The sequence below is a fragment of the Hesperophylax consimilis genome, chromosome 8, assembly GCF_061612785.1.
Source record: "Hesperophylax consimilis isolate HC1 chromosome 8, BYU_Hcon_1.0, whole genome shotgun sequence".
NCBI classification, from domain to species: domain Eukaryota; kingdom Metazoa; phylum Arthropoda; class Insecta; order Trichoptera; family Limnephilidae; genus Hesperophylax; species Hesperophylax consimilis.
This window is the reverse complement of record NC_142843.1, coordinates 3,827,009-3,839,509: the sequence shown is the minus strand read 5'-3', so window position 1 is coordinate 3,839,509 and position 12,501 is coordinate 3,827,009. Positions and strand designations below refer to the sequence as shown.

At 35.0% G+C, this 12,501-nt stretch overlaps 1 protein-coding gene across 1 annotated transcript; it reads left to right on the top strand.

Annotated features, from left to right (window-relative positions):
- Positions 1–543: 543 nt before the first annotated feature.
- On the top strand, positions 544–8,784 carry LOC149421425 (tRNA (guanine(9)-N(1))-methyltransferase Trmt10A). The gene is made up of 4 exons (XM_089634765.1): positions 544–1,298; positions 1,395–1,541; positions 3,621–3,726; positions 7,384–8,784. The coding sequence occupies exons 1-4, from the start codon at positions 681–683 to the stop codon at positions 7,704–7,706; spliced, it is 1,194 nt and encodes a 397-aa protein (XP_089490891.1). The 5' UTR covers positions 544–680; the 3' UTR covers positions 7,707–8,784.
- The last annotated feature ends 3,717 nt before the right edge of the window (positions 8,785–12,501 follow it).

Here is a 12,501-nt window from a genome sequence, read left to right as displayed (position 1 = left end):
GCTGTGTACTTATTGATATAGGTATTTGATGTTAATAATTCTGTGGTTTCAAAAGGCAATTAATTTTTAAACCTATTTGCTCGTTATCATTTCTTGTCCTTTTTATTTTATTAAATCTTGTCTCTATACAATCCTACGAGTAGGTATATCGAATACTCCTTTTTAGTTTTATTTTGTTTTTAACTGTCATATTAATTACTGTATGCATGTACGAACATACTTGATATATTTATATATATTGTTATTTTTTCTTCTTTTAAAAATAAAAACCTTCGGTTTGCCCTGTATGTGGGCGGTTTATTTACGCAGTAAATCATGTACCATTAAGGACGTTTAAAAATAAATAAATATTGGTATGGACGTCTACAAGAATATTTTGGGATGTTATTTAAAACTTCAAAGCAAAAACAGCCCTTTGCTTATGACGTTAACGGCTATTATTGCTTGACATTTTATTCGAACCTGGTCATTATGCACCTTGAGCTTGTATGAAAATGAAACGTCAAATATTTATTTTGCATGCCTGTCAAAAGTCAAAAGTGAACCAGAAACAATTAGCGGGAGCGGGTAGAAATTAGAGGTTATATTTATTTTGATCGTTGATTACAACGAGGATTGATTCTGGAAAACACTAAACACGACCGAAAATAAAACACAGGTCGTAGTTATTTGGTGTCATCATGCTTAGTGAAGGTGAACTTCAGTGTGAAAGCGATGCCAAACGTGTCAAGCTTTCCCCTCCAGGTAACTTAGAAAAAAATGACAATTCTGTTGGAAAACATCGCATTTTGCCAAATGAAAATATGTTTAAAATAACGGACATCATCGACGAAAAGAATGGTATTGAAATATCACATGACAATCCCTTAGAAATTAATTACACTGCGGAAGAAACTGAATTTTTCTTTGGACAGAGACCGTTCACGAAAAACCAGATGCGAAAATGGCTGAAGAAAGAAAAATGGGAAGCTAGAAAAAACGAAAAGCGAGCGAAAGAAAAGGCAAAAGCTAAATTGAAACGCTTCGAAGCAAAAGTTAACAATATTGATATCGGGCCGAGCAGGAAAGCTTTGAAACACAGCAAAGTTGCAAATAGTAGCTGTACCTCGGGGATGATAATTGACCTCAGTTTCGACAACCTCATGATAGAGAAGGATAGGGCAAAAGTCATCAAGCAGATCCTCCGCTGCTACTCGCTCAATAGAAGGTCTCCGTCCCCTATGAACTTTACCGTGTGTAGCTTTGGGCCTAGAACCAAAAAAGAAATGGCAAGGCATAATGGATATGAATATTGGGATGTAAGTAGTTTTATACAAAATTATGATATCAGTTCATCATTGTGGTATCATTGTTTTTTTAATTTATTTAAGTGTGTATTCTTTTTATTTTTTCAGGTAAAGTTTGAAGAAAATGGTTATTTAGATGTGTTCGCTAAGGAGCAATTAGTTTACTTGTCCAGTGAATCCGAGAATGTTATAGAGGCAGTTGAACCAAACAAGATGTATATTATTGGAGGGCTTGTGGACCACAATGCACACAAGGTGAGACAAATGTATATTATTGGAAGGCTTGTGGACCACAATGCACACAAGGTGAGGCAAATGTTTATTATTGGAGGGCTTGTAGACCACAATGCACACAAGGAGAAGCAAATGTATATTATCGGAAGGCTTGTGGAACACAGTGTACACGAGGTGCGACAAATGTATATTATTGTGTGCGTACACAGGTTTGTTCGGGCATATAGCCGAGTGTTATAATAATTTACTCCCTGCCTTCCCGTCCTATAACCTTGTCACCAGGAGATGGGAAGTACCTTCAGTACAATTTCTGCAGCGCCTCTGTTAACAGGTTGTTAGGTTGCAATTCCGGGTTAAGTGCTATGCGCCATGGAGTTTTCTCATGCTGGGAGAGAGAGGGAACATTGAGGACACCAAGATCAAAGGTAGGACTTTCATTATTTGGTGGCATCCTCTCATATTCCAAGAGCTATCGAAACAAGGTGAGTCAAATTTATATTATTGGAAGACATTGTGGACCACAATGCACACAAGGCGAGACAAATATATATTATTGGAGGGCTAGTGGGCCACAATGCACACAAGTTGAGACAAATCATTATTTATTTATTTTATTTTGCAAAACAATGTACAAACTATTGCACATATGGAGTATCATGTGGTTAATACTTTACTGGGGATGCATCTTAAATTAAACGATTTTTTTTAAATAAAGATTGACTTTATTTAACACACGAATCTCATAGCGATTTAATCAAAAGGTTTCAGAAAATACGAGACGTCTTAATGTAGGAATTACATGTATAACACCCAGCACTAGTGACAGAATAATTATCCTACAGAACTTGCCAAATACACTGCCTGGTTCACTGGTACGCGCATTCTTCCCAGTGTTGCAATCCTAGAAATTGCCAGTGTTGAAAATTAATAGTTCTTGCAAAACCACTACATTTCAAAAGCGATTAAGAAAATTATAACAAAATTATTTAGCATAGTAAAAATATATACAAACACATGTGGGAAAAAAGCTTACATGTATGTACACACAGTTACAGATTTAATAATACTTTGTGTTTGAATTCATTGTAGGACATGTGGAAATATCCACATTTCCTGCGAGGCAGTTAATTAACCTAGCTAGTCTTCCCAAGGGCATCACCACTGGTAAGTTTCTTCTACACTGGGAAGAATCAAAAGACTATGATTTCTGCTTCGTGTGAATTTATCTGGGAGATCCTATTTTAGCCAAAATGTCTTGTATTGATAGCCAACCGTTCAGAAGCTTATAAGCCATCAGCAGTAATGCAACATCCCTCCTAGAATTAGGGCTGCAGATACCCAGCATTCTTGAGATAAATGCTATTGGGAACATCTATGGGTAAAAACTGAACTCTCTCATGTAGAGGTATTGTAAAAATTTCTTTTGTATTTTCTCAACCATTTGTACATAGATGGTGTCCTCTGGCCACCATACCTGAGATCCGCTCTCGAGAATGTTACGCACTAAACTAAAGTAAAGCAGCCTTATAACTCCAAGGTTGGTTAACTCCTTTGAACTGTGTATGAGAAAATCCAACATATTTGTGGCTGATTTTGATAATATTGATTGATGTGTATAAAACACTGATCATGAAATCATTTATTATTTTTTTTTTTTAAATTATAAACTAATGTTTATAATACAAGGTTTTTTATGCATTGCACAAAGGATAACAAATTATTATAAACAATAATTAGTCATATGAAATATCCATACAAATTGAAAATAAAGTTGGTTGTTTACAGGTGAAAAAATATAATAAGCAGTAATTGTTGATTGAAGTACTAGTACATATTGAATTATTTGGCGTGTTGGGAATAAGCCGACGTAGCTCAGTGGTCCAGAGCACCTGACCGGACATCAGAAGGTGCGGGTTCAATTCCCGTCGGCGGCATTTATTTTCAATTTGTATGGATATTTCAGGTGACTAATTATTGCTTATAACAATTTGTTATGAACTCATTTAATCGCAGTGGCAGGCTGAGATGATGGAACATCATACACATCTGTCCTGTCCATTTCTTAATCTATTCCTATCTTTAAAACATTAATATTTTCAGGGTCTATGCCATAAAATAGCAGTGGAGCAAGGCATTCAGCACGCCAGGTTACCAATTGATAAATATTTAAATATGAAATCAAGAAAAGTGCTCACAATAGACCATGGTAAGTTCACATACTATTTTTGAATTTATATTTTATTTTTATTATGGTCAAATACTCTAGAACAGGGGTTCTCAAAGATTTTTGCCCCGTAGACCACTTGCCAAATATATTTCTTTCCGTAGACCCCCCCCTGTCTGCCGAATATTGAATTTTCCAAAAACTATTAATGTCCCATATGATAATCATTTCTCTTTTTCGTAAAAAGATTCCCATCCCCTGCCTTTCCAACAACCGGGTGGCGGTATAGTTCCTCTGTCTTTACATTGTGCAGATAGGGGCACCCTTGTGAGGTATTACATCAAATGAAAATGAAGCAGGATAAGCAACGGGAATATCTTTCTGTAGCTGGCCCTACAGAACTGCCCCTTAAGTTCTTCTTGTCGGTGCTTATTACGGTCAGTTCTTCTTGTCACATGATATCCGATTCTTTAACGTTCCATTTCCAGTCATTTAGTCAAAATGTCCTCAAACATAGTTTTGAAGTCTGTGAGAAGTGCATTTAAATGCTGAACGTCCTGGACGTTTTTCAAAAACAAGTTGGGGAACTAGGAAAATTCGTGGCTTCCAATGTGCAATGTTTTGCTTGAATATATTAATTCTGACGAGAAAAGGAACGTAGACCATATTTATATACCGCAATTGACAACCTTACGAAATATAAAAATACAAATATCAAATAAGTAATTTCTCAGTCTATTATATTTGTGTTACGTCTATTGTGTCATTTACGGAACTCCTAAATGTTGACTTGAGGTTAAATGGGGGTCCGCTCATATGTACCTCCATTTGAATCTCGCGGACCCCCAAGTTTTATTCTCGCTGACATAGACCCCCAGCATGCCGATATCGACCCCTGGGGGTCCATATAGACCACTTTGGGAACCTCTGCTCTAGAATATTGACAATATGCCCAACTCCATTAAAATATTTATTTCATTTATTACGTAAAATAAAGAAAATATTTCACATAAAATCCATTAAAATGTGTGAAAGAAAACCAACCTGCAGACGTCGCGCAGCTAGGAGGCGCTAGTGTAGAATACATACATCAGAATTTATTTATGTATTGTTTATTTGTGGAGAATGTATGGGAAATATCAGAAGTTGGAGGTATTATAACTATTCTACAATGCCACATTATCATTCAAAATATCATCTAACCGAACCTATACTTCATAGATATACCACTCACAGTTGATACAGTTGTTTCCATAAATACTCACTCACCCACTCACTAGATTGAAATCTTCGGGCTTTTTGTATGAAACAAATTGGTCCTAAAAAACCATAGATATGCCAATATATAGACAGTAATTCTCATATATAAGTTTATTCCAAAGACTTTCAGAGTTTTTCATTGGTGGATATAGTTAGGCAATCAAAAACCATAGATATGCCAATATATAGACTGTAAAATTCTCATTCAGAGCCTACTTATTATACAAATAATAAAATTAATAAAATTAATTGACATAAAATTATTTTCGAATTCTGAACAAAATTTAGAGAAAATGATTGAGGTAGTTAAAAACTTTTCAGATGATATCAAAATGACTTTTGGTTTAGATAAATGTAGAACGATCCATATAGAGAAAGGCAAAATTGTAGATGGGGACGAGAGTATATTTAGAAATTTTCAAATTACTAGTATGAAAAGGGATGAGGTTTATAAATATTTAGGATACCCACCATCAAATAGATTAGACCATACTAGTATTAAAAATGATATTAGGATTAAATTTCAAACTAGGATCAGGAAAATTTTAAAATGCAATCTATCTGCTAAAAATTTAGTAAAAGCAATAAATACTTGGGCAATACCTCTATTAACGTACTCATTTGGCATAATTAAATGGTCTAATACAGATTTAGATAACTTAGAAAGATTAATTAGAACTACGCTAACAAAGTTTAATTGCCATCATCCAAATTCAGCTATAGAACGAGTTAATTTACCTAGAAATTTAGGAGGTAGAGGTATAGTCAAAATAACTTCTTTAAAACATAATCAGGTAGAAATGCTAAGAACTTTTTTCCATAGGAAAGCTCATAGCTCAGAAATGCACAAAATAATTTGCAAGGCAGATAGAAATATTACACCTTTAAATTTATACGATGAGAATGCCAACATTTTTATAAATCCCAACCAGGAATTATTAGATTCCTGGTCAAATAAAATTTTACACGCAAAACACTTCAATTATCTCAACCAAACATATGTTGACAAATTTTCGTCAAACAAATGGTTGAGTATTGGAGAGTTGAGCGCAGAAATAGAAGGATTTATGCTTGCCATTCAGGATAGAGTCATTAATACTAAAAATTATAGAAAGCATATAATCAAAGATACAAATCAAATTGATGATTTATGTAGAAAATGTTTGGCTTTTCCGGAAACTATAGAACATATTATATCTGGATGTTCTATATTAGCACCGTCCGAGTATACATTTAGGCACAATCAAGTTTTAAAAATAATTCACCAAAATTTGGTAATTAAACATAACTTGATTGACTGCCGTAATATAGTACCATACTATGAATACGAACCAAATTCATTTTTAGAAAACGAATTTTATAAAATATATTATGATAAAACTATACTAACAGACCGAACGATTAGTCATAATAGACCCGATATAGTTTTACATGACAAAATTAAAAAAATAACTTATATCATTGATGTCGCTATTCCAAATTCCTGTAACATTCAAAAATCTGTTAATGAAAAAATTAGAAAATACACAGATTTAGGAAACGAAATAAAAAGAATTTGGCATTCTCAGACTATAAAAATATTACCATTCGTTATTTCGGCTACTGGCATTATACCTAGCTCTCTCATTAAAAATTTAGGCGTATTAGATCTATCAAAAAATTTATATATAAAGATGCAAAAGTCGGTCATTTTGAATACATGTAGGATAACGAAAGATTTTTTAAATATTTATGTTGAGGGATCAGTAGGATTTATAGGCCCTGTTAGAAGTACTACCGAGCCGAACCCTCTGATATGAAAATATCTGGAGTCGGTGAATTTTTTTTTCCCATTTGATCTCTGGTGAGTTGACGTGTTGTTGTTCTTGTATTGTTTTGTATTTATTTTACTTATATAATGCACTTGCATAGTGTTGATTGACTAGCTGATCATTTGTGGAAAAGTGAGTGGAAGGGTTTAGTTTTTCCTATGGGGAAGATTTAACCCGGACAACAAAATCGGAAGCATAAAATAATAAAGTTGATTCCATAGACTTTCAGAGTTTTTCATTGGTGGATATAGTTGGAATCATATGACGTTACAATATTTCGATTCCAATTTTCGATAGTTATACCCCCTGGTTGATAATTAATAAAATTTCATTCCATTATTTTACTAAAAGTTATCACTGAAAATATTATTTTGTAGTTAGGTAATGTTCATAACAAACCAAAGAAATTCTAAAGCCCTTAGTAACGCATTGGGCCAATGTTGGTGCCAAGATCCTTTTTTGTGTGCCCGAAAATCGACAATAATCGGCAGCGGCCAACGCGTGCAACGGCCAATATACGCCAAGTGGTCCTGCACACGTTGGGCCAATGTGTACTAGGGGCTTAATCAATTAAATAAATATGTGAATTGAATTCTTACTTAAGTATTTAAATTATTTTTAATTCCAGTTTTTGAAATTTTACTACGGGTATCAGAAGGAAAGACTTGGCCGGAGGCGTTGATGCAGGTGGTACCGATGAGAAAGGGGGCCACCAGCGTGACCGGCAAGAAATCCTCGCAAACTTCCGAGGCTGATGACCCTCAACTGGATGAGGATAGCCCTGACAGTGAAGATGATGATGCTAAGGAAGCCAGCGGTGCGATCGATGAAGGGTTGTCCCAGAATTCACCAGTCGCAGCTGTTGACAGCTCTGAGTTTACCAAAAGTTGCCCTAGTCTGAAGAGTGATGCTTCCACAACCAAATGTGATAATGCTGAAGTACAAAGTTAACTCTAATGCTAAATTTAAACGGTTTATTGTTATCAAAGAAATGGAATACGTAGGATAAGTCTTACTAAATGTAATAAAGAGGTTTCCTCCTCTCTGATCTTGCAATGAAGATCTCTTCAAGACTCGGGTCCACTCTTCCTCTCCTTAAAATACCCTCCGCAAGGCATCACGAAAGATGACAGGTCTCATCCAATAAATATCAATGCTTTGCGTGCTTACTGTAAGGCCACTTTCCACAGGGATACACAAGTATCCGATACTCGCCGATTCAAGTATCTTGACGACTACCGCCATACATCTGCGCGGAGGTTCGTACACAGGTACAAGTTACCGATATTTTATAAACTCGTCAGCGACGCCAGTCTCCAGCAACCATCCAGGCAAGGTTGTTCCGAGTTACTTCTCATCGAGACTTTAAACACGTCGCCACTTGTGTCAGACATTTTGTAACAATGCGTGTGTTTTAGATTAATCCTAGGAAAAAAACAGTCAACAAAGAATGACAGCAACTATTGGGCGTGAGCGAGGTTATGAAAGCATTCTAGTTTTGATGTATCGAGAATGCAACAATGATTAGCGGCGACGATATTGTACATGGCTAGTTATTTGCGATCTGAGTATACAACATATCTGATACTTGCGTATCCCCGTGGAAGAACTCTACAACATTCAAGGTTTAATAAACCTTCAGTTTAACACTTAAATAAGTACCTAACTTAAGTACTTAACTAACCAATTTTTATATCCAGATGGCTGATCTATGTATTCTGTAATATCTATGACATTTTAAATATTGAACTTATAAAAATCTCTATTTTATGAACTATTCACTTTATTATACTAGGCTGTCGGCGCTTCGCAGCTTTTAATTGTTGTTAATTCTCGATGTTATAGGTACAAATGACTAAGCAATATTAAATAATAATATTATTATATATTATGAATGCAGGAGGAAGTTATTGACTCAAGATTGTAACCTCATATTGCCAGCTGTGCTTAACTCTAAGTATGTTTACGTATTTAAAAAAATAACTATATTTTGTGAAGTTGTTAATTACATAATCTTGATGTTATGTTAATAAATATTTCGAAAAACAAAAATTGGCCAATTTAATTTTTCACCTCAAGTTGGACAAATTCAGAGTGGAAGAACTTCCAGTATGACTATGATGAGAGATCACCATTCAGATTAAGGAATTACAGTAAAATATATTATTACTTAAAATAAAAATATTCATATAAACGCTGATTCGTGTACATAGAATTTATAAATCGTAATTATTAATTAAATGACGATTAAACGACGATTAAAACACACCGTTTGGTTGGTACGACTGAACTGCTGATTGATCACAACCAGTCTACGTGAGTAATAAACTTATGGTCTACAAAATACACATCAAATTTGCCAATTTTTTAAGAATTCCCCAATTTGTGGGGAATATCGTAAGACTTTTGTTTTTTGCGGGGAGAACCTTTTTGTGTGGAAAATGTGTGGTTTCTGGGCATTTCTTGATTTTCCAACCTTATTGCAAATAACATTTACAACAATAAGGAAGTTGAGTAAAAAATATTTTGACTTATAAAAAATATGTTCATGTAGATCAAAAAATATCGATTCTAAATATATAAATATATTTCTATATTATTATTCTTAGAATTAGTTAAACGTTCTTGAAAAAGCATTCAATAGCAATAGACTGTATACGCTCCACGATTGGTCGAAAGAATTCTGACGTCACATGTGTCGTGACATGTACGTACAACGGATCACCTATGGTGCATCTCTTTCTATTACATGAGAGATGGTCGGTTTAGATGAGAGAGGTGTATAGGCCAAAGGTTTATTTGGGTTTGTCAAATATATGTACGTATTTGTTGTTATTATTATATGAAATGGATTTCTAAAGATACATATTCGTATAGTGCTTTATAATAATATGTTGTTTATTGCATAACTTAGAAGTTTTTATTATTATACATGTCACATAGCATGTGATACACTTCAGGCCGCCGGCCGCCCAGAAAAGTCTCACAGTGAACTGGGCTGTAAACCGTTATTTTACTATTGGTCTTTACTTTTCTGTGCGGTGGTCCTGAATTCGCGCGGGGAACGTCAACAAGTAGCGACGGCAATACCGTACAAGTACCGTACCGGGCGGGAAAAGCAAATATTCTAACTTAAAATATTAATTTAACTATGAAATCTTAATCAATTTTTTTTTTTTTTTAATAACATCAATTCTAATAGACGGTTAACATTGGTAAAAAAATTACTGGAATTCCTTGTTGAAGAATTACAAATTTTTCCATACAAAATGCTTATGCGACGTGGTTTTCACAGTTCGAATGACGTCACACCACACCCCGCCTCTTGCGCTCGGATTCCGCTCGTTTTGGCGGGCTTAGTAAAATTTAAACTTTGAGAATTAATTTAATTATGAAAACAAACTTTAAAAAAAAATAAAAAAATACCAGTATTTAAGTTTGAATGCGAACATTGATAAAAAAAAATAAAAAAAATGGACTCAACTTCCTTATTGTGAGAATGCACTATAAATATACTACAAACGAAATCGTTTGCAGAAAATTTTCAAATAAGTCTATTTTTAAAGCCTGAACGAAAGAGAGCATCCGAAAATGACTAGATAATAAAGATTAATATAAAATTTAAGTTTAAATCATGTTCTACATTTGAACAATGTATCTGTACTCTTGTACTACAGTGTGTCTACAGAACATGTCGATACGTAACTCACCTTAAACTACTGCATTGTGTCTATATAATCTTGTGATGAACATGTCAACACAGCTTCTAACTTCTCACCTAACAATGTAAAATACTGCCACCATGGGTGGAACTACGGTGGAGACTCCCAAGGAGGATATTGTGTTTCCACCTGACGGCAGAATAACACCCATGCGAACACCTCGGCACAGGTTCTCCTAGTGAGGTGTTCACAGAGCATTACTACCTAAGCTTCAATCATGTATATAATAATAATTTTATTCCAGGTATTATTTATTTCAGGTATTTTATTAGGGGAGGTTAGTGCAATCCCACACGTCCCATATAGATATACATTTTTTTTTGTATAATAGATATAATAAATTAACAAATAAGGACAACTATGCAGGGTGTGGTCTTGAGTGCGCTTGGGCCCAGTGCTCACTCAGGCGTGGCGCTCGGTGCTGGTAGGCTGTGGTCACCAAGGTGTTGGCGGAGGCCATTAGCCGCATCCTGGCTCCAGTGACCCGGTGTCTCATCAGGCCGGCAAATCCATTCAGTCTTAGTTCCGTGAACATTTTCGATGCGCTGCTGTATCTTCGGTATCCAAATATTATTCTACAGGCGTCATTATATTGAATTTGGAGTCGTTCTATCGAACAAGTTCGGTAGTGGCACCATGTCTCACACGTATACAGGCCAGTATAGAATGCGTTGAACAGTATTTTTTTAACAGTATTGCTGCATTTGCAAAATCTGCGGGCATCATATTAGACACTATGCTTTGTCGATCGATATCGCCATCGTCCGATAGGTCTTGATTAATAATGTGCCCCAAGTATTTCACGTTCGAACATGTATTTATTTTTGCCTCGTTAAGGTATACGGGGAGCATTTTACTTGTATCTTGACTTTTTCCGTGGTGGAACGCAATCAATTCCGTCTTCTTCGGGTTGTACATCATATTATGCTGTTTTCCATATTCTTCACAAGTGTTTAGCAGTAATCTTAATCCCTTGATCGACGGAGCTAGGAGGATCATGTCGTCCGCGTAGCTTATATGATTCATACATATACTGTTAACACGACAGCCCGCTCTGATGTCCAGGCGACTTGACAACTCGTCCATGTATACATTAAATAGAATTGGGGACATACACCCTCCTTGCCTTACTCCTGACCGCAAATATATCGGCTGGGAGTATGTACTTGTCCACCGTACAACATTTTCCTGCTGGGAGTGCCATCGGGATAGTGTGTTTATAAATAAGGTAGGTATATTCCTAGCTTTCAATTTATCCCATAGTGATATACAGTTGCATATAACATTTCGTTCTACTACCATGTTTTATATATGCAACATGGTTCCATGCTAACTCAACACAGTGACTATTCAACACACTTTTAAAAAGTGATATAAAGTCATTAAAAACGATGAAAATTTTTTTTTTAACCTAACCTAACTTACTTAACCCAGTTAATAAAGTTTTTGTTTCATCACTTTATATAAGTTTTTAAATATGTGATGGATTATCATTTTGATGATTTATCCGGTCACCATGCAACATCTACCTGTATTACTTGCACCCAATGTCAATATGTATACGTACCTATAAAAATTTCAATTTGATTTTGCTGGTATTGGAACCTGTGTGGAATTTGAAAAATCTCTTCATCTCTTGTGGTTATTTTAGAACTATTTTAATTAATTAATTATTTCTTTGCATTGGCAACTCGGGTCTACATTTACCAGTGAAAATATTTTTATGCAGGTTTTTAAACACAAATAAAAATTGTTTATCAGGTGCGGTCATGGATTCCTTTTCGCACTCTGATTCGATACAGTAACGTCTCAACCCCCATACAAATTAAAATGCCGGTTGAAAAAAAAAAATAGGCTTTTGGAGACTGGTTTGGTGACGACACTGGTCACGAACATAGATTTGACGCGTTTTCGGGAGACGCGAAAAATAATTTTAACTAACATTAAGTAACAATAAAAAAATATAAACAGGTATTTAAGTTAGGTCATTATTGTTAATAAAAAAAATGGACTGCAGTTCCTCA